The following is a 26,542-nucleotide window of genomic DNA, read 5'->3' as shown; positions in this document are numbered from 1 at the left end:
GAAACAGTTTAGTGGCTCTTCAAAACGAAGGTCAGATTTTTCTTTCTACTGCTGAGCTGTTTGATGACACGAACACCAAAGTGTACAGTAGATGAAAGACGCTGGTCAGGATTCTACCATTACATCCACCTTAGGTTTGCACTGATGTTGCCCTGTCATTTTGAGAGTCTGCCAACCGGTCGCTCGTGAATTAGTTCACAATGTCTGTCGCCTGTGAATGGGAAGCAGCCAGTGTTTTGGGTTGTGTAGCATTTCATTTTGAGGTTGATGTTTTTTTTACCACAAACTGCTAATGTCTGGACAATGGGTAATCTGATCCTCTGGTTGTCAAACTTGATGGAGATGGGAATGTGTTTACAGCGGTTACATTTTTCAATCATAATCATTTTTATTTCCCATCCATGTACTGTAGCTGAATGGTTACATTTTGCGTAGTCATCAATGTTGTGCCTTTTATCCAGAAAGCTGCAGCACAGAAAGCCTGCAAGTTTACAGTGATTCTTCTGTGTATTTTTGGGAGCAATTTGTTTGTGATATGGTTCGTATGAAATACTGTCAAGAGCAATATACTCCCACTGGAATAAGTGCTATCTCATTGCAAACTGGTGACACAAATCAGTGTTTGATTTGATGATTTATAATGCTATAAATAACGATTATACAGTAGTTGTTTTCCCCCTTTTAAAATGGTCTTTATTGTCCCAAACTAATGGCTGTGATGAGTGAGGCTAACAGCACCAGGATCCTATTAGGACACTCAAAGTTGTATGTAACTTCACATGTCTCCACTCTGCAACAAGAGGTAATACTGAACATTTTGAACTAAATCTTTAGCAATCACTCAATATAATGTGAGTAAACTGTACACAGCACGCTCATGTTTGGTAACGCAACATATCGTTGATGCTTTGTACCAAATTAGGTGCATCAATCCCATGTATGATGTATGAAAAGATGGGACTGGGACAAACGCATATACAGTAGGTAGCATACCACAGCTGTATGTGTCTATGTATTGATGTAGCCACATCTCGGACTCTTCTATTGGTTCCTCTTTACACCTCTAATCAAAAAGGAAAACCAATAACATTACTCTTTTGCACCCTCATGCTGTGATTTAGTCAGGTGTATTATGACATCAACATCTATTTGGGATCCTCATGCAGCTTTGTAGTGCTTTCTGTACTTCATAAATGAGTTTCCGTCTGCTACATTATTTCTTTGACAATCCATACCTGGTTCGTTAAGGGACGTCTTATAAGACAGAGCAGCATATTGTCTGTGTGCATATATCTGGCCACAGTACTGTATAAGGAGCCCACTGTTCTCGTAAGCTGCCACGTTCTGAGCAGTAGCCTGTAAGTTCTCCGAGGAATGTTTGTAATTAGCTCGGTAATCACAAGCTTTAGGAAATCTGCAGGAAAACAGACTTTATCGCTGTGTGAAAGTCTTCCGTCTGCACTGCGATGGCTTTTTCCAAAAGGCTGGTTTTATTGTGACGTTACAGCTAGCAACATATCAACAGGTTACAGTGCATCGTCCACTCTGAGATAGAACAGTAAACACAATAAAACAATACTCTTCTAACACTCTTATCCATAATGGATTCGGTGGCCAGCTGTTGATGCTGAAAGCCCCAAAGGACCCGCTGAAGTATGTGTTGATGTACGGAACAATAGGCATCTTTTCCTTCGTGCAACAGCAACTTGCATTTAGCTTAGCATCATCGAAAGACAGAATCACGCACACTTGACACAATAGTTGCAGATCATTTTAAAGCAACTGGTCTTGTTGGCATCAATGTAAAAAAAATGACATCACCAACGTTTACTAACATGTATTGACTATGAGGCATCTCATAGAGGGGCAGTGCAAAGAATAAACGTTGACTCTACATTGACGGGCTGCAGCTAATCACTATTTCATTGTTGATTCATAATCAATTCATGTGATGAAGGTTTTTGAGGAATTGTTTAATCATCTGTTACTAGAATAAATGATTAGCAAATAAACAGATGGTTCCAGCTCTGCAAATGTGAATATGCGCAAGCTTTCTTAGTCTTTAATGATAATAAACTGAAAATCTTTGGGTTTTGCGCAGATGGTCACGCAAAACAAACTATATGAATATGTCAGCTTAGCAAATAAGATAATTGTGATTCTAATATTTTGCTATTTTTTGACATTTTAGAGTAAAAACTATTAAATGTCAAAGAACATAATTGTTAGTTGCAGCCCTAACCATTAAGTCTTTAGAATGTCAGAAAATAGTTTACATTTTGAAGTCCAAGATATTTAATTTACAATGATAAGCAGAGAAAAGCAGCGAAAAAATCACACTAGTAACCATCATACATAGGCTTCTTTGCTTGATAAATTACTTTTAATGAAACAATGATGAAAATGACTGTTGATTAAGTTTCTGGCAGTAGCCAGATTTATTTTGAACATAATTGACTTTCATTTTCAAATAAATGAGTCATTTGTTTTTAAAGTAAATCCACTTCAAAATGTAGGTGAAAAGAATGAACTTGGCAATGTTTTCAGCTACATAGCAAGTGATTAAAAACAAAAGTGGGCAGAAGATATTTAGATATCTCCATTGTTCTTCACTTGTATTTTTCTTTTCAACAGGTAGACATAAATCTAGTTTGATATTTGAGTATTCCAGCAGTTCTCTTCACTACGGATCTCCTGATCCAGGCAATCCTACAACGTCTCTGGGAGTGTGTTCTACAACAGCCTTCATAGACTGAGCACAGAGAGATGCCGATCAACTCCCTTTGGGTGTGTCCTGCAGAATCCTAGTTTAATAGTCCATTCTCAAAGGCAGCTCCTTAAGGGTTTTTCTCCTTTTTGACTGAGCACTTGGCTTTCGCCCACCTGGCTGAGGACTCTTGATGCGGTTTATCATTTTTGTTTTGACTGATTTGTAGTACAAGCTTCTTTGATGCAAGGGCCATTGTCAAGAGTGCCTAGTCCTCATGGGACAATCATGATGTTTTGCAGAACTGTCTTGTTGGGTTTAGAGTACAATACATGTGCCAGTTTCTCCCTCAAAGCATCTCAGCGCTTTCATTGTATGCATGTGTGTGAAAAGAGGACAGAAAGGAGTCTCGGAGTGCTGTAATTGTGTCAAGACTCCCACTTCCACGAAACAAAACGACAAAAAGCGATGATAAACGGTCTGTTTTTTTTACCCCAACAAAGGGCTCCAATGTCAGATGAGACGAGAACGGTGCTTTTCTCACTCTTACAGGTTGTGCTTCCACCACACAAATGCGACTGTAGTGACTAAGCGAGCGGGTGAATTCACACCAACACAAAATACCTAAAACCCTCCCTTGCCTCTCTCAGGCTCTGGCAAGCCTCGGGGATCCTGAAGAGGGGGCATGTGAGTATGTGTGTGTGTGTGTGTGTGTGTGTGTGTGTCCATTATCAAGGCAGACCATCTCCCCCCGGTGCTGAGTGCTTCTCCAAGGTGTACAGTACAGCCAGGCAGGCCGGGCAGAGAAAGGACTCCATTCTTCTGCCCCTCCTGACTCACGGTAAAAGTGCAGCGCTACCTCGAGCTCTGGTTTCTGTGGTCCCTTTGTCTCGCGCCACCGATCGAGGACACAAAATGGGTCTGCAGGGAACCCAACACCGCGCCCTCATGTTTCTCATCGCTTCTGTAGAGGCTGAAGACACAGGAATGACGACAAGGGGATGCTGCTCTCATGAACATTTGCCATTTCTATTTGCATGTTTTTCCTAAACTCATTACGCATATGACAAATCTCTCTACATGCATATTCAACTTTTATATCCATCACCTTTACCCTGATAGATGCAGCGCCGTCCTCTCCGTGTAACCTTTAAAATAGGTATTTCCAACTCACACTATCCCAGGTGGGCTGCCCAGTAAAGCAATGCCTCTGACCTAGTAATGTGAGCAGAATGTCTTCCTCTGAGTGGCTCCGATGTGCAAGTTTTGGCCTTGAATGTTACGGAGGCCACTGGCAGCGAAGGCTCGTAAGTGGAGCTTTTTGGTGAAGGAATGTTGCCGGTAAACACAGATTTGCCACTAGATATGTGTGGTACCAAATCTGACCTTCACTATCAAAAGGAACAGAACCAGTGCGGGATCACACGCTGGTAGCTGAAAGGATTAGTGTTTGTGTGCACCTGTAAACGTGCTCATGGTTGTGATGGTGGTTCCATTATCAAATGTGACTTAAAAATGCACTCGTATCATCTTTATTTTCGACTTATTCATATATACGTTTCAATCAAGAGAGACAAGTCGGATGAAGAAAAGATAACTGTTTATTATTGACAAGTGATATGTGATGATAAAGTCTTGACAGGGTCTTTGGCGCTTGGACTCTACAGGGAGATTTGTAATCGAGCAGCAGCAAGAAAAATCCCCCTCGTGGAGTCCAGACATCGGTGGTGATGGCGGATGAGGCTGATAGAATGATGAGGTAATGATGTAATTGTTGCTGTGCTATTGGATAGTAAGACCAGCTGATCTAAACAGCTGACGTCATGATTGACAGCCCCGAACAATGACAGCATGGGAATTATGAGTGGGCATGCGTGTGGAGTGAATGACGTATGAGAAATAAACTACAGGCCTAAGCATGCCAGAGTATAGTCTTCCTGACTGAACTTACACCAGAGCTTCATTTCTAAGAAAGTGTATTTACCAAAACTATTTTTCACCAGTATACCTCAAAGGACTTTCCTACCTTATATAACATGCAGTCAATCATCATATGCCATGTTGCTTCAAACATACTCAACCTGACATTACGGCAAGTGAAAGTCTCACATTTTTAACCCACAACCTTTTTTTTCGGCGAAACAACAGAGCTGCTGTGTTAAAGCAGCCACTGCTGTCTTCTCCTTTAGCAACTGCCAATAAATGTCCGTTGAGCAAGTCAGAAAAATGTTTAGTGAACAAGAGAAGACTGTTCTGGGAAGCTTATTTGAAGTGAAAGACAACAAGTAAGCCTAGACAAATTAAACTAATAAACAGACACAACCATTTCCTGTCAATCATGGTTCTGTTCTAAAGTCTCTTGACTTGATGGCTCCAGAAAAGCATGTCTCAGGTCTGTGTTTTTCCTCCAGTGATGCCCACTGACATATTGGCACCCACTTGTCAGTCGGCCTCATTTGGAGGATGCTTTTTTCCGCATTGACTTTCCTGACTTCCAGCTGTCACACAGCCTCACCAAAGCCCGTGGGAGGCACATTTGCAACCTGAGTGGAAACCTGGGGTCTGGTCTGGCCCCGGTGCCCACATTACTCACTTGTGCAAACCTTCGTCGCAGGAGGTTTGCCGATCTGTCTCTGGCCCAGCTTTGCCGGAGGATATCCTGCTCTGACGGGCTCGACTCAGGCTGAAACTTTGTCTCTTGTCAAATGTTTGAAAAGGCCGTATTTCAATGGTGACGATGTGTGTACTGAATTTGCAGTCAGAAGCAGTGACGAGTTAATCCTTCTATTCAATAATTTTCTGCCACTTATCTGGGGCTTGGTTGCTTTGGAAGGCGGCACGGTGGTGTAGTGGTTAGCACTGTCTCCTCACAGCAAGAGGGCCGGGATTCCTTCTGTGTGGAATTTGCATTTTCTCCCCGTGTCAGCGGGCTTCTGTGGGTTCTCCGGCTTCTTCCCACAGCTCACAGACGTGCAGGTTAGGTTAATTGGTTTACATTGCCTGCAGGACTGAATGTGAGGGTAAATGATTGTCCGTCTCTATGCGTCAGCCCTGTGATAGCCTGGCAACCTGTCCACATGTCGCCCAATATCAGCTGGGATCAGCTCCAGCCCCCGCGACACTAAATAGGATAAGCAGTTACAGATGATGGATGGATGGATGGATGGTGGCAGTGGCAGCAGGCTAAGCAAGGTAGTCCAGACATCTAGACAGCATTTTCCAGCTCCTCCTGGGAGATGCCGAGGCCTTCCCAAGCCAAATTGGATATGTGATCTCTCCAGTGTGTTCTGGATCTACCCTGGGGTCCCCTACCGGTTGGAGATGCCCGGAAAACTTCCAGAAATGCGCCCAGGGCAGGCAGTAACTATGAAAAAAAGAATAATACCATATAAAATATCTATGTGTATATACAGTGTATTTATAGCGCCTATATATAATCGACAACCTACGTACGCAGCAGCCAACAGGTGACCAGGATTTTACTTGGTTTGCCCGATGGCCAATAACCTACACCTGCAAGCGATGCGCAAGAGTCATCCCACAGTTTCTACTTTTTGCTCTTCTCTGCCGTGGACTCCGGTTGCCTTTCTGGGGCTATTCTTTCCGAAATTGTCCCTGCAGCCAGTGTTACTATAGCCAAACTGTTTTGGTGCCCCCTCAGGCACTTAGTGCCCTCCTCATATTGTGTGATGTGCATACATAGCAGTGCTGATTGTCATTGTATGACATCGGGTAAATACATACATTTTTCACATCAGTTCAACGTCAAAGGTGAAATAGAGAAGAATTACAAAGAGATGAGTTTCTTGTTGCTTTATAAAGCCTGGAGGCTGAAAAAACAAGCACCTAAAAGCAATGAAAATGGCATAAATAACTGCAACCAGAGTAGGTTACTGGGTTATTCCTGACTTTCATTATCCACTCATGTAAGCCAGTGAGCTTCAGCCAAATTGGACCATCATAACATGTCACTTTACATAAGTCTCAACTTGAATCAAGCGACACATAAACGAAACACAGGTGTCTCTATCTCGACTGTTTACATCTCTGTCTCTCACGCAATGCCGGCATATAGGGAGGTTTAGTGTCTGTGTTGAAATCTGTCTGCCACAGCTATCTCTAATATGTCACGCCTCTGTGTGGAGAGTGGGGGCGGTGGATTTGTGGTCAACAGCACAGAATACTCGACTTCCTCTGGATCGTTGTTCATTGTCGTGAGTGTCCAAACAGAAGACATCACGTCCATTTTCAGGGCGCACTCTGTGTCCGTAAGCCAACTCTAGAGCTCATGCCACATACCTTGAGTAACTTTCGGTTTTGTACAGGATGTGCTCAGTGTCCAATGCCAATATTTACTTTGCAATGTCCATAAATGTGGTTTGGAGTTAAAGATTTGTGCACAGTAGTGCTTTAAGCTAACACGTTGAATGTATTAAGATGAATACCAGGGACGTTTATTCATTAGATGCCATTTGACCTAATGATGGCGCCAGATGAAAAATGAAGAGACCATCAATATTATTACAATTCATCTTTAAGCGGGTGTCAATGCAACATTTCATGGCAATCCATCCAGTAGTTGTTGAGACATTTCACTAAAAAAACTAAAATGTCAACCTTCTGGCGACCCTGGAGGAGAAGTGTGGGGAACACCAAAGTCAGTAATGGTCATCCTCTGAAGACCATGAACATCTGTACAAAATTCCAAAAGTTGTTGAGATATTTCCGACTGGACCGAAGCGGTAAACGAAGCAACAACTGGTGTCAGAAAAAAGAAAAACATTATGTTGGGCCAATCAGATTCTTTTGAATGTTATCTTTACACATATTTGTTGGTGGCCATGCCCATGGGTGTACTGTATAATTGTTTGAATCTGATGGACTGTTATTGTATTGACTTGTAATTTTGGAGTGCTGTTTAACCTGCACAGCTGGTCCTTTGGATGTCATGGTCATTAGAGCCTGTGGTTGTACAGTGACGTTAATATGCAGCTGAGTCACGCTGGTACAGATAGTGGAGGTACACTGTATATGGGCAGTTGGGCACACACGGTCTTTGCTGTGGCACTGATGCTGTGTGTTTAAAGCCGAGTCTGTAACTTGACACAAGGCCGTGGCCAGAAGGAATTACAGGCCATTGGATAAACAGAAGCTGTAGAGCAGCAGCAGGGCGTGCTCCCCTCAGGAAATTAAAAGCCATCGCTTCTTCCTTCAGTCTCCTTATCCTCTCTCATCTGCTGCCAGTTCGGTTAATGAATAGCACACCAACAGTGTCTGGGGTCTTACTTTACTGCTGTTGTCTGCATGGGACATTACCTTCATACTTAGAGGATTACATGAGCTCAGTAAGGAAAGGTGCATTGGCAAAACTTTTTACTTACTGTAACAAATTAGAAACACAGCTGTTTTTTTATCATATCATTTCCATTTTGATGAGTCGGCTGGAGACAGAAATACTCGTTCGAGTTTTATCTTAGAGACTCTCTATTCTTTAACATATTCTCCATAGAAGGACTATTTTAAATGCCTGAATGTCAATGAACCTCATTCGCTGTTGATGTGGTGAGATAGAAGTGCCGTTTATCCTCACCTCCTTGTTAGATCAGGAGACCTGCTGCTATATTATTGCTTAGCTAGCCAGTGCCACTACCCCCAAGAGCTAAGAGACTGTTTTATTTAAGTTTAAGAAAAACGAGAGGGACTTTTATATAAAGACACTCAAAAATGACTAATTTACATATTTCTTTTGCACATAAGAGATAACTGAAAATTTAACAGAGGGACACAGGATTCAAACTTTAAAAATATATTTTTATTTCACTGCGTCTGTCAAAAAATGTCCAAATAAGGTCAAAACATACAATACCTGACTGTTTTGGAAACTTGGAAAACTTTTGAAAAAACAAGGAAAGTTAAGAATAAAACATAGTTAGGAAAGATTTTAAGGTCACCTATTTCAAATAATGAGAAGATCGAGCACAGAGACGATGAAAGCTGGGCTAAATTCTGACCCTTCATTGGATAAAAAAAGATTTTATCTCGTTGTTAGTGGGAGACTTGTATATTAAAGTCGAGGAGAGCATGTGCTTGGTATTTCCGTACTGCAGAATAAAAGCAGGCATTCGGAGGCTTTGGCTCAAAGCAATAAGATAGGGAACAAGAATGAATTTCATCAATAATGGAATTCACCCGGTGTTGCAAACATGGTCGTCTTTGGGTTGCTTTGGAACATTCATCTTTGACTACTCAAACACTTGCTCTGCCTCAATTGTGTCCAGAAGAACACGGAGGTAAAACAAACAGTAGCAATGCACCGAAACAACACACCGAGCAGATGGGACAGGGTTCAAGAGGCGAGCAAACATGTATGGCGCGTCTCGGTCAAAGCCTACAAAGAAATGTTGGTGATTTGAATGCATGGTACTCATACCAGTAATAATGAAATTATCAAGACGCTTTCACTTGATTGTGAACTTGCTCTTCATAACCTGTCCATTTATTGCACTCATGAGAGCAAAGATTCATGACATATCGCTGTGCAAAGAGGATACCGGTCACCTTTTTCCATCAAAATATTCACTGTCTTTTTGAGTTTCGCCAGGTACAGCTAGCGCAGGGGTCAGAGGTCATAGCACATCCTAGTCAGGAATCCCATCGCGACTGCCAACAATCACAAGAAAGATATTCTCTATGGGGAATTGTTATGATGAGGGCTTACAGTAGGGAATTGTAGAAAAGTAGCCAAAGTGTTAACGTGATTTATTACCGTTATGGTTATGATGTAATGCGGAAGCACTAGTCAATTCATCTTTTTTTAGTGAAACTTAATTGATAACAATTTTGCTAATAAATGAACTGCTGAAGTCATTTATCAAGCAAAAATGCATAACTATTGTCCTTTTTACTTCAGGAGCTAAGATTAAACTAGAGTTTCCCAACCTTTACGCCTTGTTGCCTCTCAAAGAAAGTTGAGAAATTAGTTTAGTCTTTCTTTCTTTTCCCATCAATTATCTCATGACCCCTCAGATTTATCTCGTGACTCGTGTCCCGAACTGTAGGATGGAAACCAATGAACTAAACTACCAGCTGCATAGAAACCACTTTATGGAAGCTTTAGCCCGTTGGAGCCTCCGATATGCAGATATCTCTAGTAAAAGCAAAGCTGAGTGTCTTCACAACCTGGAAGCACTGATGATTCAAAATGTTGGGGTCATTAAAGTTACTTTAACAATTCCGGAGCCGGCAGCTGTTTTTTCTGTAGAAAGTGTCTCATTGAGGTTTTATTTTTGAGCCCTCCCTACACACCCAACTAATACTATAATACAAAGAAAATGCCCTGACTAAACCACATTCCAGATTTATTTTCACCACGGCTATATTGTTCAAGAAAATGTTATTCTGTTCTTATTTGAGTTTCAAATACTGTATGTACAGGTGGTGTCCTACAGCTGCTGTGCTTACAGACGTGCATGGAGAGTAAATGCCGCATTATTCAGTGGGGGGGGTCCTCCGTCTTAACATAACACTTCAACACCTCAGCACACAGCAGCATGGAGCACAAAGCTGTTGAAGACAGACCAGCGGAGGAGGGCGGCCGGATCAAATCTAGCGTTTCAGGTTTAAAGTTTGAGGTTTGAGGCCAATTGTGGCAGCGGGTTGTGCAAATGGAGCACAGTCTCTCCACTTCCCTGGGTGGATTACAGGAGTTAAATAAAGCCGTTGTAACTCCGGGGTGGATGGCCTTTGTTCCCGTCATCAGCACTTTGCATTAGTCACTACACTTCAAGGCTAATGTCTATATCCTTTAACTGCAAAAGGTGCTTTTTGCAGACACATTAAAGGTGCTGGAGGAAATTGAGTGGGTGGTTTTCAGCCTCGGCCTGTCATTATTCGAGGAGTGTGTGCGGCGAGTAATCATGGTAGTGACTTGCGACTTGAAGGCTGCCAGTTTGAAGACCTGGTCTTGCTGGGAAAAAAGTGGGCAACAAGACACACTGTGATTCCCAAAAATATTCACCATCAAGATGCCTTACAGCCTTAAGGCTAAATCTAATCAGGATAAAGCTACATGAGTCATACCAGAAACATTGTCCATCACTGTCTCTAAGACAACTGCAGTGTGTGTGTAAAATCTGTCGTCTCCTTGAAATTGTGAACTTGATTTAGAGCTGAATCTGTAAACCTATTAATCGATAAATGTTTTGATATTTTGAAGCAAAAATGCCAAACATTTGCTGGCTTCAGCAGCTCAAATGTGAGAATGTGCTGCTTTTTTTTAGGTGTATGGTTTAAAAACAAAACATTTTTGGATTGTGAGTTGTACCAATATCTGAGTATTTCACCTTAGGCTATGGGGAAATGTTGATAGGTGTTACACCACTTTCTGAAATGTTACTAATATTGACAATAGGAAGGCGCAATAAAGAAATGAATTGGCGGATAACAATAACAATCGCTACTTGCAGCCCTACAATATATCAATTAACGTAGGGCTGACCCCTCTTAGTCGGTAATTATTTGGTCGTTTTGGTCTTTGTCGACTAAGATTTCTTTAGTCGATTAGTCATTTCATAGTCACTATTTTATTGCCCAAAACACAAGCAAGATATAGCAACATTTATATAAAATCTGACTTTAACAGAGAACACATTTTATGTAATAAAACTGCCTGTGTGTACCAAGTGGGTTTTCTTTAAAGTATAGTGGGGATTCTCCATGAGTCAACACATCCTGACATGCAGCCTAAAAGGGGTCTGAGAGTAAACATGTGGGTGTTTGTAGACAGCTGGCAGAGACGTGTGAGAACTGCAGCTGGTATGAAGATGTCGAGTCTTACCACATTGTAATAATCCATAATGACTCAAGCCGGGCTGCAACTTATCAAGAACAAGTTTAAAATTGACCTCGATTTTCCTTTTCTTTTTTAGAATAAATGTGTTTGTGTTTCATGCACGAGCAGAGTTGGCTAACCACGGCTTAACAGACAACGAAAGTCACAGACACTCAAACATCAACAGAGAGTCTACGTTAGAGATCCGCACTCTGCCGGACACACTGTTTGACCAGTGTTGCAGCTTGTGTCGTTGATGTGGTGGGACCAGCAGGGCTTGAACACACTGTGCAGTGTCAAGAAATATGTTATCAAAAAGGTTAAAAGAGATGCAAGTCTTCCGGGAAAATTGAGAAGGTTTGCAAGTGTGGTTGTATTGCCCTGGGTTCGTGTGATATATAACTTGTGCTAAGCATCGCAGTATAGAATGATATTTTTTGATGCAAGAGAGAAAGTGTTAACTAAGTAAACACTCACTTTTACTCTTTGGGATTCTGCTGTTTGTTAATTGGTGGCACATCAGACTGTTTTGGTGTTCTCTCTCTGTTTGGATCAGGCCTGACTACCCCTCTGTATGTATTTACTGTATGCATGTCGAATTTAGGTAGGCTTTCCACATACCAATTTTGGATTGTGTTTTCTTAACTTTTGGGCATATGAAGACCTCTACCAGTGATCATCTGAATCAACAGTCAGGTGGTCACGATAAGGTATCACCCAAATAGAAAAGAAACACAAAATGTTACAGATCAGCATTCACAGGAAATTGTTTTGATTTTCTTTTTAGCCTCCGTGTCCCGAAGCCAGTCGGCCAATGTCAAGGTTTGTGTCGGTCTAATATTTGCTCCCTGTGTTGTATAAGCTTCTGCAGAGGTCAGTGCAGATCACAGAGAGGTCAGGCAGATCAATCTGAGGAGCAGACGTCTGTGTCACATTCCTTATGTGGCCTTCATCACAGAGAGGCGATGTGTGCCTCTCTGAAGGGAGAGAGGCCTGAAAGTACAACGCTGCTTGTTGCCTTGGGGGGGGGACTGGGCGATCATTTTGACTTTGATCATGTTCAAGTGTTGAGCAGCGGGGCTTACAGTAGACCTTAATCAAAGCCGGTTGTCGTCATGATGAGCTCTGGTTGGTGGTGAATCTGGTCTGAGTTATCCACCGTTTTGTGTTTAATGTAAATCATGTTTGTATCTCCACATCATCTCAACACATTCTTGATAGTCAACGATGGCCTTAATGCTGGGTGAAACATGGTAAGATAGCTTCAATTAGACAAACAAAAGTGAGCGATGCTTGAGAATTTTAACAACTATTTATTGTCTTGAAGTATGTAACAAAATAATCGCTATGAATAAAAACAGCATTTTTTGCTTTGTACAACTAAGGAAATGTTTACAGACAAGCAAAACTAATTGTACAAAAATAATGGTAACATTGATACACAGTAACAAAGAAGGTAAAAACAATAAAGAACAGAACATCCTCACGTCAGTGTGCAAACCGTTTATACAGATGGACGTGTGGCCTTTGGTAAGGCAACAGATCCTGATAAATTATTTAAATAGCATTTATCTACAAACACGCACGCACACACACACACACACAAATCAACCTCTCACAAACAGCGAAGACAATAATTTATCTGCTAAAAACAGCACTGGACATACACGATAGAGCAAAATGATTTATAAAAAAAAGAAATCTCCCATTTGACTGTTCTTTTTACTGGGGTAGATCATGGGATTGGAAGCTTGTTGTGTTTTCAGGAATGAAATGTCATAGTATTTACAGCTCATGCTACAGTGGCACTAAGATGACCATCTTTTTAAAGGAATATGAAAAAGTACTTGGTTGTGTTTTTTTTTTTTAAATCAAATTATACAACAGCTATGAGGTAATATTTGTACATCAAAGATTTCCTTTGTTTTTCATCTCTCTCTGAAGAAAATGCACACAAGTCACATACACTTCATGCTCATGGGCCCTGTCTGAAGAATGCCTGATTTACTTTGTCCAGCGGGAGATGATAGACACTTCCACCTGGATGTACCTGATTTTGGATCAGTTTTCCACTGTGATATTGGATGGATTTTTTTCTTCTTCACTTTTTTAAAGCATTCAAATTCTTTTTGCTGCCTACATTGTAGGCAAGAGTCAATAAATTACGTGTATTTACATAATTTCAAATGGAAATCCTCAGAAACTGAGGGAGGAACATCTCTTCGATAACCAAGGTTTTGATGTAAGATGGGGAGTATTTTGAAGGGAACACTGGCTTTAGCAATTTTCTGTAATACATAATCCTCATATTTCTTTTTCTTACTGGTGTAATATGGGAAGCTCGTCACTTACCACTCACCCTGAGAGTTGTTTAGTTAACAAGACACCAGCATCAACAAAGCCTATGATACTTTAAAAAGATAGCTGACCTAAATTGTATTTTGTCTCTCTTCTCTACAGAGATTCTTAGGTAGATGGGTAAAAGCACTTTTTATGTTCCAGTCTTCCACAAACAGTACACACATGACCACAAACATCCATACCATAATGTTGCCCATATTTCTAACCAGCTCTACTCCCAACAGTTTCCTTAAGTCCTCAATAACCAAGAGCCCTAAAAAATGTTATTGCTGTCTTCATCCTGTGTCCTCAAAAGTTGTGTCATTCAGAATCTACATCCTGGCAGATCTGGTAAAGCAAAGGGAATATATCATCGGGTTTTTTTTTCTTTGGGACGTCCATCCCGAAGGTTAGGTAGATAGGCACACAGGCTGAAGAGGTGAGACAGAAAAAGAGAGAGAGAGAGAGAGAGAGAGAGAGAGAGAGAGAGATGTAAAGGCTTGGAAGTGCATAGTTGTCTATGGGGAGCCGTTCCCACACAGAGATGAATGAGGTCTTCCAGAGAGCGAGAAAGCAGGCAGAGCTGGAATAGAAAGGTGTTTGTGTCCTACTGGCAAAGCTAGACGGCTTGTTTTATTTCCCCCCAGCTCTCTCTGCTCTCGTAGATGCTAAGGGTGGAGGAGAAGGGGCTCTCTGATCCTCAACTGGCAATCAACCGGTTGGTGCTCTGCCCAAACCAGCTTCAAGTGACCCTGAGGCGGACCACATGCCCTTCGCCTCGTCCGAGTGTGCGTGTCGCAGGAAAAAGAGTTGCGGAGATAAATCGGTCCCTGGACTTTGCATCAGAATACGTAAGTTCATACTTTGTACAAAAAAGGTGCATTCCTCAGAGCTTCCTGCGCCGTGCATTTAAACATCTGTTAAAAGAAGGAGAGATAATAAAAGACATGTTGGACATGGCCTCAATTTTACGAAAAGATCATCAAATGTTTTCCGGGGAAGTAAATCCTTACCTCTGCATTCATACTTGAGGTCTGAGAAGTATACCATCTCTTGTGAGAAGACAAAAAGACCTAGCCTGCCGCCGGCATATGTCTTGTCATAGATGTTACCAGAGTCTGCCATGATCTTCTTGCCCTCGTACATCACAACTCTGTAGGAATGAAGGAAAAATGAAAGTTGGTGAGGTCCAAAGCTTGGGATGACGATGTCAAACCCACATGAAGAGTAAACTTATACGTGGACTAACTAATATCCTCTGCCCACCTAATGAGTCCTGTTCTCGGTCTGTGGATCAGATGCCATCTGTAGGCGGTGAAGTCTTTCCATCCAACGTTCTTAGGGTCATGCCAGAGAGTGCGGACCTAAAGCATGGGGGAAAATAAACAGCCATGGGTTCATCTTTTCAAATGTCCCTATATTAAAATGATCCATTGAGGTGTATAACCTCCAAAAGTCCACCAAATGTCTTACCTGTCCTGGAGTATTTCCTGTGTGCCAGAGGGCGTTCCTGAGGTGCTCTCCTGGGCCAGTGGTGGAGTTAACCATTTTAATGGACAAGCCTGAGTAGCCCTGGGCCTTGGTGGGTTTGTTCGACCAGTATGTCTGCGTAATCTGCTTCCACATCACCACGTAGAACCGGGAACTGGACTGGTAGCCGAACACAAAGCCGGCGTAATCATCATCCCTCTCTGTGTTGATGAAGAAAGTCCCACTGAAGTCCACTGAATTGAACTCGTGGTAACCTGAATGAAAAATGCATGTTAGAGGCCATGATTTTCAGAGCACAATGAATGTATACTCTTTAGGCACTTTGTACACAAAATATCACAACATATTCTTTTTACTTACCAACAGCGATGCCAGGGTCGCAGTTGACAGTCTGTACCAGCTCTTTGCCCTGATGGCGGACAACCCAGTTAGGATCAATCTGCGAGGTGCCTTTAGGGTCAAGAGGAACCATCTGGAACTTGCGGAAGTCCGTCTCACTAATGTCGAAGTTCTCTGGGCACACGTCGTAGATGTCAGGAACGTTGTCTTGGTCAAAGTCGTCTTTGCAAGCATCTCCACGGCCATCACCTGCAAAATATGCATCACATTTTCATCATTAGTTGGTAACTACGGTTTTTCAAATATCTCTAGATACCGTCCTTTAGGGCTGAAACATGGCCCGTTTTGCTCACCATCAGCGTCCACCTGGTCGGGGTTGAAGGCCAGTCTGCAGTTGTCCTTGTCGTCGGGGATGCCGTCATTGTCGTCATCGTGGTCACAGGCGTCTCCCTTGCCATCCTTGTCATGGTCCGCCTGGTTGGCATTAGGGATGTACGGACAGTTGTCCAGGTTGTTCTGGTGTCCGTCTTCATCGATGTCCTGGTTGCTGTCACACTTGTCTCCCACGCGGTCATCATCTGAATCCACCTACAATGGTACAATGCTTTGATGTCAGACTTATGACTTGTATGGATTAAGGGGACAATGAAGTCTTTAGCAATGCTAACACAGGCGATTACATTCCACTTTGTTTATTTTCATTCACTGCAGTGTTTCCTGCTACCTTTGTTCTGTCATCTCTCCTCTCCTGCTTTCATTAAGGACTCTCCTGAGGCTGGAATCACTCTGCAACTTGTAAAGCTGCCAAGCTCAATTTGTCTAAGATCTGTCAGCAGGTTTTAGCTATTGAAAATCAAACATCTCCCTTCAAGACTTTGTTGCACCTCCAGCTTCTGTAGTGAAGGGCGAAGTCATGCTAGCCCTACTTGGCGGTGCTGGACACACCCTGCTGCATTAAGAAAGAATAGGTACAAGAGGAAGGAGATTAAGCGTGGGATGTGAGGACCTGGCTCACTGTGTAGAATCCTAATTCTGCTGCCACAACTTTTGAAGAGGGAATTTGTTTTGTTGCAGTTTTCGGAATCTTTGGAGCAGCATGTTACATTGCTGTGTCCCTGTCTGGACTTGTCTTTTTGGGCCTTTAATTGCATTGCGCAATTCACTGACAATCTCAATTCACTCTTTAAAGACCACATCAGTGTTTTTTTTTTTGTTAAACGCATTCCTATTTCTCAGTGTAGCATAGCACAGGTGGACTGAGCAGGCCCATGGTGCGCAGACAGAGCATGCACACAGCCCAGGGCCAGCCCATTCCTCTGTAATATCCAGCCTAGGGCCTCTTCTCTCACATTAGCCAGCTAACGTCAATGGGCCATTGAAAAGACCCCTAGACCCCCGCCACGCCTTATTGAACTGATGTGCCCTTGAGCTGCATACAGGATTTACTCCACCTTTACATGGCGTGATAAAGCTTAGCCAGCTACACAGGGCTAATCACTGACGCTCTGTCTCAATTGAAAGACAGATATATGCTGAGCTATAGAGAAAGGCAGGGAGATGAATGTGGATTATTGTTGGCGGGTGAGGTGGAAGGAAATGGGGAAGGGCGGTGTGTGTGTGTGTGTGTGTGTGTGTGTGTGTGTGTGTCCACACACCTGATCAGGATTATGTTCCAGCGGGCAGTTATCGCACATGTCTCCCACTCCGTCCAGATCTGTGTCTCTTTGGTCGACATTGTACACATGGGGGCAGTTATCCTTTTCATTCATTATGCCTGTGGAATTAATGGGAAATTATGATATGAAAAGCCACGACATAAGTACAGAATATTACTAAAAGTATGACCTCACTTCAGCACAGATATAAAGATGGGGATTTCCAGAGGTCTATTAAACTTTCCAGTCCTCACCATCTCCATCAATGTCCACAGCACAGGCGTCTCCCTCTCCATTATTGTCTGTGTCTGTTTGGTCTGGGTTACTATTGTAGGGGCAGTTATCACAGCGGTCACCCACGTCATCGCGGTCGTAGTCATACTGCCTGGGGTTGTACACGAATGGGCAGTTGTCCTGTTTCACAAAGACAGGGCAAGACAAAGAGTTTAGGATAGCTTTTCAGGTGCAAAGCTGGTCATTTGCCATCTGAGCCTGAGTGGATATATTTTTACAAGGAGGGAGGGATCCAGGATCAAAAGGTTCTTTATATTTAGGCTCTGTCCCAAATCTAATGTTGGAATTAGCAAACACACAGTGCAGCTCATTTACCTCTCTGTTGGAATTTGAGTTTTTTTTGGCTAAAGCCTTGTTTTCCCGCCTCCCCTCCCCTTCTCCCTGTCCACCTGTGTTGTTATTAGACAGCATGATGAATGCAAAAATCGCAGGACACACACACATGCTACTGCTACGGCCATATGCGGAGAGTTTTACGTACCCTATCATCAGGAATGCCATCATTGTCATCATCATTGTCACAAGCATCTCCAATGCCGTCCTTATCGTAATCTTCCTGCCCAGAGTTGGGGAGGTTGGGACAGTTGTCCTGAATAACAAACAACACAGTCAAACAGTCAAAGATGAGAACAAACATACAACTAATATGACTTTTACTCTGCTATGACAGTCATTTCTGAAGTGCCTTGGCTTTACGGAACATAATACTGCCTCGCTGCTTCACCACCAATTACCTTTTTGCAGTGGTAGGTGGCGTTCTCCACACAAACCAAGTCAGCATTGGGCCATCCATCCAGATCGGTGTCTTCTCCACAGATATGGCCGTTGCCAGCATAGCCTGGCTTGCACTCGCAGCGGTACATGGGATCGGCAAAGTGTCCGAGGTAGTTACAGCGGGCGTTTTTGTTGCAGTCATGGCTTCCATCGAGGCAGGGATTACGAGCCGTGCAAACCTGGAGAGGGAATGAGGGATGCACAGCTTGAATGATCAGTGATTAGACTGGCACTTCCCTGGAGACACAAGTGTAGTTGTAGCAGTTATTCCTGTTGTCAACATTTTATTATAATATCATACGTCCTATTTCTTTTTGCCAGAGCCTTTGCATTTTGCCATTCCCTAATTGGCTGCATGACACAAAGACAAGACAGCACTTGCCTGTTTCTTGGCGGCAGCCTGCTCCACACCTCTGCCGAACGGTTGGGGTCCTGAGTAACGAGGAGGGCAGGGCAGACAGTTGTAGCCAGGATCGGTGTTCTCACAGCGGTGCACACCATTGAACACAAAGCAAGCATCTGGGACCTCCTTGCACTGTTTTAAGATAAAAAGAACAACTGTTAAAATAATTAAGACTTGGTAGATGTTGAAACAGGCATTAAACTATGTTTGTACCTGACAAATTCATAGTACAAGGTCTAGGGAATTGTTTACCTCATCTACATCTTTACACTTGATGCCATTGCCAGTGTAGCCAGCTGGACACTTTCCACACTTCCAGGAACCATTAGGGAAACTGGTGCACTTGGCTCCAGCAAAGCAGGGGTTAGACAGGCACCCATCTGAAAACAGCAATGTTGGCCCATTATCAAGACATCTTCTGCAACATCAAAGGTGTCATGCTGATGTAACCTTTTCTTTTAATCACGTAAATCCCTTTCCAGTAATGATCTCATTGTGAAGGAGGATCTCAGTATATAAAAAAACATCACTTGATAATTAAAACTAAAAGCCCCCCCCCCAAACAAAACAACAGTAATATAATCAATTACAGCACAGTAAAAAACGAAATTACATTTTAGAAGCTCTGTTATTGATTAAAATGCCTCACCAATTGGACAGGCTTTCTTGTTGCACATCTGGGTGTCTTTGGCATTACCGACACACTCTTTGCCACCGTATTTCGCTGCGGGGTCGTTGCACATGCGTTTACGAATTTGGACACCAGTTCCACAGGTGAGAGTGCAGCTATCCCATGGTGACCAGGGTCCCCAGTTGCCATTGACTAAAGGAGGCGAGAGAGGAAAACAGGATTGATTTCTATACTTGCTGTGTACAACACACAAATCCAAGCAAGAGTACGAGATGGTGAGACTCACTGGGGCACGGAGATTTCTGACACTTCTCTGTTTGCCGGCCCTCTCCCTCGCAGTCCTTGCCTCCAAGCTGAGGGGTGGGGGAGTTGCAGAGGCGGATACGGGTTATGACACCAGCATCACAGGTGACGGAGCAGGATGACCAGGGTGACCAATGGCTCCAGCTGCCGTCCTGCTTGACTGAAGGCAACAAGTGAAAGGTCAGAGATCAGTTATCAGGAAGCAAAGCGATGGACCACAGTGACAGTATATCATATATTATGACACACAGATGATGACTCTAGGTTATCTCACAGATAACTACATATCCTGTAGATTAGAATGGCTGCTCGACATGGTCTGTGTACTCGTTTGCGTTTGGTTGATGGGTGAGTGTGTGTTGTGTTGACTCACATCGCTTGTCGCACTCCTGGAGGTAGCAGTCGCGGGTCTGCACAGAGGTGCCCTCGCAGTTGTTATTGATACGGTCGCAAGAGCGCCCGCGCTGCTGGATGCCCCGCCCACACGACACGGAACAATGGGTCCATTCAGACCACGGCGACCAGCCGTCTTCTGCATAGTCGCTCGCTGAGCAGGAGGGTGAGGGAGAGAGTGGAAGAGGCAGACAATAAAAGAGCTATTCCGGCAAGGCAGCACCCCCCCCCCCCCCCTCACAAACACCCCCAAGCCTAAATGAGGAGGGAAAGCTCTTAAAGCGGTGGGCTAATAGTGTGGATTTAGCTGGGACTTGGACAGATAGAAGGCCATCTGTTGAGAGGGAAGGTAGAGACTAACATACTGAGAGAAGCTAGAGAAACAGAAAGGGCCACTGTCCTCAGCATGCACAGGGATGCCCCATTGGCTTATGTTTTCCTAAAGAGGAAACAGATTTCGCAAACATGGCCCAGGGTGTGTAATGACTTCAACAAGTGGCTGAGGTCTGGATGAATGCAGCTCCCCCTGTTTATTTAGGTTTTAGGGAAGCACTGCAGCCAAGCCTGCATAGGTATGAAGAACATGTCACTTCTCCTCATGTAGAAGATGGCTTCACTAAACAGCCAGCCATTTTCCATCCCGCTTTAGCCAATTTTGCAAATTACAGCCATTTCAAAAATATTTCGGAGCACAAAGCGCCAATGTTCCAAACACATAAGCACCCTTTCACTTACTCGGATGTTATTGCAGTTAAATCATCACTAAAGTTAACATGTTTTCTCTTGAATAGAAACCTTTACATCGAGGGAAATATTTGTGGCTTTTTGGTTTCTATGGCAAATGACATAGAAACGTCTCACTCTGTGAATAGGGCCGTGTTAGCTGAAATATATATATATATATATATACGTTTTGGCTTTAAAGGGCCATTTATACAGGAGCTTACAGTGAAGGTTTACATAAGCGTAATTGCAGTGTACTTATAGCTATGCAGATTCTAACAATGAATTGGACAGAAATGCTTACGTGTTCCACAGCGTGCGCAGCACTCTCCATCAGGAACAGTAGCATTAGCACAGGGGATCAGGGGGCAGGAGATCTTGCGGCACACAGTAGCAGAGTTCTGCACAAGCACAGAGATCAAATGTATGATTAAACACGTCCTCAAATATATCGATATCACTCCAATGTTGCTGCAATTTTTTTCCAAATTCTGTCCAGGTACAGAACTGTGTCACTTATTTGGAGTCGGTTGTCTTAGTTGTATGGCGACCCCAGCAGACAACCACCTGCCCACTGGGTCAGGAGAGGGTGGGAATGAGGCCAAAGTCCTAATAATGGAAGTCAGTTTCTCTGTAGAGCCGGACTGGGCGCTGAGCCCCAAACATGTAAAGCCAGCCTGCCAGCACAACCTGTGTGGGTGCACTGTGAATTACTCAGGGGATAACAACGGACTCTAACTATGCATACTAATGTTCTCCCTAGTGGATCTGATCACTGACTGGGAAGAAAAGGGGAAATGGGGACAACTCGTGTTTAGAAGAGGAAATTAGGAAATAAATCGTATTGATGAAATGCAGGACTCCTCCTTGCCAAGTGTTTTGCACCTCAACGGTTCTTTCGAAATATCAGAGCCAAGGTCTTGTTCCTAATTACAATGCATCACTTAAAGTCTGGTCAAGTCCCTGTAGGCCATACTCAAGTTGAACTTCTGTCAACAGACCTCTCATTACAACAGTAAAGGCTGCTGGCCTTCTGCCAGGCCTTCACACTACTAATTACTGACCAGATCCGTTGAGTTGTGGTAAGTGTGTGTGTGTGTGTGTGTGTGTGTGTGTGTGTGTGTGTGTGTGTTTGTGTGTATATGCGCCTGCTTCGATGTGAGTTGTCTTTTCATGAGTGCGTGTGCCTGCGTGTACCAACAAGTCCGAGCATGGAGTGCACGCCCTCACACGCGTGTTTAAGTACTTAAGAGACAATATACACACTGGAGATCTCACCTGACAAGTGCACTCGGTGCAGTCATCGACGGTCCACTCGTCTCTGTTCTTGTGCACAATGCCGTTGTGGAGGCAGACGCCGATGCGGTTCTTAATCAGCTTGTTCTCATCCGTCTGGGAGGGAGGTGTAGGAGAAACAGACAAAACACAGATATTATGGTATATTGATTAAAAACTAAGTTTCCCTTTAAATATGTCTGTATAATAAAGATATTTTTTAACTTAAGAGTTGTTTCATGTGCTTATAAAAACAGGTAAAAGAGGAGCATAATGATGTCGTTAAAAGTTTTTGCGTTTTTAAGTTTGTGCAGGCCATCACTGAAGGGTGTATCGAGCTATTCATCACAAAATGCAGAATGCCTCAACAGGCTCCTTTGTTTTCTAAGCACTACAAGTATCCTTAACCCCATTTCATTAACAATAAATAGGATTTGACAGTGCAGCATCTGACCAATAGAGTTACCACATCTCCGTAGGCGAATATAAAATATGTGTCTAAAATGATTTTGCTGGACAACTGTACAGGTGAATGTAACACAGAGACAAGACACATCTAACAAACGCAATCAAAGGCAGACAGGCAGCTGACAGGCAGACTGTCTCTTGCACTCTGCCCCCAGACGGTCTGGTGGGTTTCCTCCTTACCATCTGGCGGAGTTCACTGGACAGCTCCTTGACCACCACACCGAGGCCCTTCAGCTCCTTAAACATGCTGACCAGGTCCTCACAGGAGAAGCCACAGACCATCTGCAGGTCTTCACCAGGGCAAAAGCACAGGGAGGAAGGTCGTTAATTGGCAATGAAAGAAAAAAAGAAAAAAGAAAGAAAATCTCATTCCTAGTCGAGTATAGTCAGTCTCTAGGTTGGACTCTAATCAACAGACACGAGCCAGTAAAACAGTGCGCACGTCAGTAGTACCTTTAGTCTTGTGTCCAGTGTATTCTGTTCTGATGGCTGAGGAGCCATTGAGGTTCTCCAGGATCATGGAGTCAGTCGTCGCTGAAAGAAGATAAGTAAATAAATCAAACCACATAGTTGTACATTCATCGTTATGGTTGACTTATTGGTGGGGGAGCATATTAAATGTTACACATCCCACACCACAATAAATCCTTTTGGAAAGTAATAAGTCAATACTGCACAGCCCAGACTTTGAGACCACAGTACCCTGAGGATATTTGTAAAGTGGCATTCCTGTGTGATAAGTGGTAACCAGCTTTCCATTTAGGGTGTGTATGTAGAAATCAGCAAGCACATTAAGTACATACTCAATTCGTTGATAAGGACTTGGACATGGCAGTACACGAAGCAGATGAGGGATGAGTAAAAACACAGGATGTCTGATTACTTACAGGTTTGGCATCCTTTGTTGCGGAGGACGGCCTCCAGTGATGCTCCGAACACAAACCTCACGTTTTGCAGGACCCCCTGCAAGTATTGATGTTCAGTTTAGGCTATCATCCGGAACATCAGGAAATAAAACCGCTTTTCTTTTTCATCTGTCTTAAAGCATTCAAACAATCAAGCCCTGCCATATACGAATATTTACGCTTTGCCAAATTGCGTTTTGAGCAAAACGACATTAAAAAAGAGACGTGATGCCTCGGTGAAAAAAAAAGAAAAAAGAAAAGAAACAAAAAGAAAACAATTTCCTGAAAACTAAATCTCCCGTCTACACGGGCGCGTGCTCTCACCATGAACCTGTCCCTCACGGCTCCCTTGCCGATCCTGAGCTGCGCGCTGGCTGGGGTCTCCAGCGTCAGGATGCTCTGGATGGGCGCATCCAGCTCGGCGGTGTTCACCTCCTCGCATCCCGCGTACAGCTGCGCCCGGTCCTCCTGCACGAACAGCGTGATATTCTTCCAGTGGCCAGTAGCCAGATCCACATCTTCGATGGAAACCACCTGCTGCTTGTTCTCGGTGGAGAAAACTATGTCCAAGGTGTTCGCCTTTCCGTTGGAGACGATCTCGAACACGGGTCCGGAGCCGTCCCGCTTCTCCACGGTCAGGAGGCTGCCCCTGGTCCGTTTGGACTGCTTGAAGTTGAGCAGCAGGAGGAATCCCCTCTCGGCGTGGATGGAATCGATCAGGTCCCGAAAGGCGCTCTCGGAGACCGGGGGGATCAGGTCCGGGTTGAGGATCTTGTAGGCGGGGCTGTACGGGTCGTCTCCTTTCACCAGGGTGACCCCGTGGTTCTTCTTCGGGACTTGGACGTGCTCAAACAAGTCAAACACGCTATTGTCGTCTCGACTCTCTGCGGGTGAATAATAATAAGCAGTCAGCCTTTGTCTGGCAGTGGCCTGGATGTCTGTTGTTTTCAGTTTCAACACACTGCGAACTTTTTTTTTTAACATCACCTCAGACTATTATAATAATAAATGTTAGCTTCCTGTCTGAAAAGATAATTCATATTCTGAAAAGTTCAAGTTTAATCACTTAGTTCTGCCACACTCACCTGCGACTCGCGCACTCTCGCAGGTCCAAAGCATCAATAGCAAAAATATTCCTGTCAACTTCATTGTGAAGCACCAACCTGCTGCCTGTGACAAATAACAACAAAAAAAACCCTTCAAAAAATTACCATTTATAAAATGACTGTCGGACAAAGTCAGTGTGCAACAGGTTGAAAATAAATAAATGACTTGAGTCGGTCACGAATCAATAATTAATGCCAGTGCAGCAGCAGAAATAGTCCCATTCCTTAGAATATTTGCCACTCACCTGCTTCACGAAATCAGCAGAGCAGAAGTGATAAAATCCTGCAAATTATTTAGAAAATCCAGCAATAATCCTCAGGAATGAATTTATGGCGAGCTATTTAAAAATATAAAAGTTCCACCGAGAAAAGAAGGGAAATAATAAAATCTTGCGTGTTTTTTTTTTCTTCTTGATTGCAAACTTGTCCTTGCTGGTATATCGGCTGCTAAAAAACTCCCTTTTAAGCCGAGGGGGACAAAGTGCTATTTAAATAGTTTGATGCCATTCCTAAGAAGTGGCCTCGTCCAATCACGGTGAGGGGAGAAAAAGGGACGAGCTTATCCTCTTAGCTCAGAGAGAGAGAGAGAGAGAGAGAGAGAGAGAGAGAGGGAGAGAGATAGAGAGAGAGAGAGAGAGAGAGATAGAGAGAGGGAGATGAAAAAACGTTTTGGGACCAACTTCAGTGCGTTGCTCTCAGACTTTTAATGGACCAGTGTTTCCTCTGACAGCGTCCATCCATCAGTCTTCAGAAGCATTTCCATCTCAGATTCCCATCAGCACACTGCGAACTATTGTTATATTCCTATGATATTCCACAGGTGTCTCTCTGGCATGCAAAGTAAAAATATCTTTAAAAAATGTATCACTATTATTATAGAGCCATTATGGTGTCAGGCATAGTGCTTGGTAATATCATAAGAATGTTGCAGCTACTGTTGGCCCATAATGCACATCTGCAACTTACATTAGTTATTTCTATGTTTTTCATTATTTATTATTATTATTTGGTGCAATTTATGTTCCTAAGAAAAATTCTATCAGCTATATATACTGTATATATGGATGTATATATATATATATATACATGTATGTTTACTATTTTGTTGTATTTTTAAATAAACTATGGAATAACTCCTCCGTATTGTTCAGACTGTTTAAAAAAAGTGTTTTTCATGTCAAATGCGTCTGACAGTAGTGGGTTTCAGTATTGATTTTCTAGTATTATCCTCAGCTTGTTGCAGTTCCAGCTCCAACCGCTAGGAGCCGACGTGAGTTCACTGGAGAGGTGACCTGAGGCAGTTAGTGCTGCAGCACACCTGAACTGACATTCACATTTTCACTGTTTGGACAAAATCAAAACCATCATATCGTAAGTTATTGAGAACTGTGAAAGTGGAAGGAAATCTTCCGGAGTAAGCTGATTATGTGTTATTGAGCAAGGCACTCCATTTATGCTATTTTAGAAGAAGACAAAATAAATTCAACAGGACCAGGGGTAAATAATGTAGTGAAACTGAAGTGTGTGGCAATGCATTGATACTTGAATAAATACAAATCAGAAACACATAGAACAGAAAATGTCAAATTCAATACATAATGAGGCAAACAGTTATTTTCAAGTAGGGACTTAAAGATGCCGCCTTCTTTGTCATTCTCACTTTAGCCCCAGCCTCACATTATCAGGCCACACACTTGCTCATTCAGGGTTTTTAAGTAAAGGTTTGCGTTCCTGTTTTTTTCCACAGATATTTCAGTCCTGATTTCTGACAAATGCAGGTAGCATACAGCACACATGTCTGCTCTTGAACCATGTCCCACCATGTTTCAAGAGCAATTTTCAAACTAGCATCAATTTAAAATATGGCAGTATTAGTCAGTGATGAATTAGTGTTGCAACACTTTA

At 43.1% G+C, this 26,542-nt stretch overlaps 1 protein-coding gene across 1 annotated transcript; it reads right to left on the bottom strand.

The window, feature by feature from the left end:
• Positions 1–12,860: 12,860 nt before the first annotated feature.
• Positions 12,861–24,955, bottom strand: thbs1b (thrombospondin 1b). The gene is made up of 23 exons (XM_079180419.1): positions 24,883–24,955; positions 24,617–24,701; positions 23,856–24,415; positions 23,514–23,589; positions 23,080–23,160; positions 22,807–22,916; positions 22,162–22,275; positions 21,188–21,284; positions 20,141–20,314; positions 19,751–19,927; positions 19,483–19,656; positions 19,086–19,213; positions 18,813–18,965; positions 18,391–18,609; positions 18,138–18,245; positions 17,617–17,776; positions 17,363–17,481; positions 16,061–16,295; positions 15,729–15,956; positions 15,351–15,622; positions 15,144–15,241; positions 14,891–15,030; positions 12,861–14,794 (listed from the first exon to the last, which is right to left on the bottom strand). The coding sequence occupies exons 2-23, from the start codon at positions 24,678–24,680 to the stop codon at positions 14,787–14,789; spliced, it is 3,495 nt and encodes a 1,164-aa protein (XP_079036545.1). The 5' UTR covers positions 24,681–24,701; positions 24,883–24,955; the 3' UTR covers positions 12,861–14,786.
• Positions 24,956–26,542: the final 1,587 nt, after the last annotated feature.

The sequence above is a fragment of the Pholis gunnellus genome (genome assembly GCF_910591455.1).
Source record: "Pholis gunnellus genome assembly, chromosome: 19".
Lineage (NCBI taxonomy): Eukaryota > Metazoa > Chordata > Actinopteri > Perciformes > Pholidae > Pholis > Pholis gunnellus.
This window is presented reverse-complemented; position numbering and strand designations above follow the sequence as displayed.

Excerpts from the sequence above, each read along its gene's own strand:
- thbs1b (XM_079180419.1), bottom strand. The coding sequence starts at position 24,680 with ATGAAGTTGACAGGAATATTTTTGCTATTGATGCTTTGGACCTGCGAG. Across the intron at positions 21,285-22,161 it reads GCACCGAGTGCACTTGTCAG|AACTCTGCTACTGTGTGCCG; the intron begins GTGAGATCTCCA and ends GTGCTTGTGCAG. Across the intron at positions 15,957-16,060 it reads CGACCAGGTGGACGCTGATG|GTGATGGCCGTGGAGATGCT; the intron begins GTGAGCAAAACG and ends CATATTTTGCAG.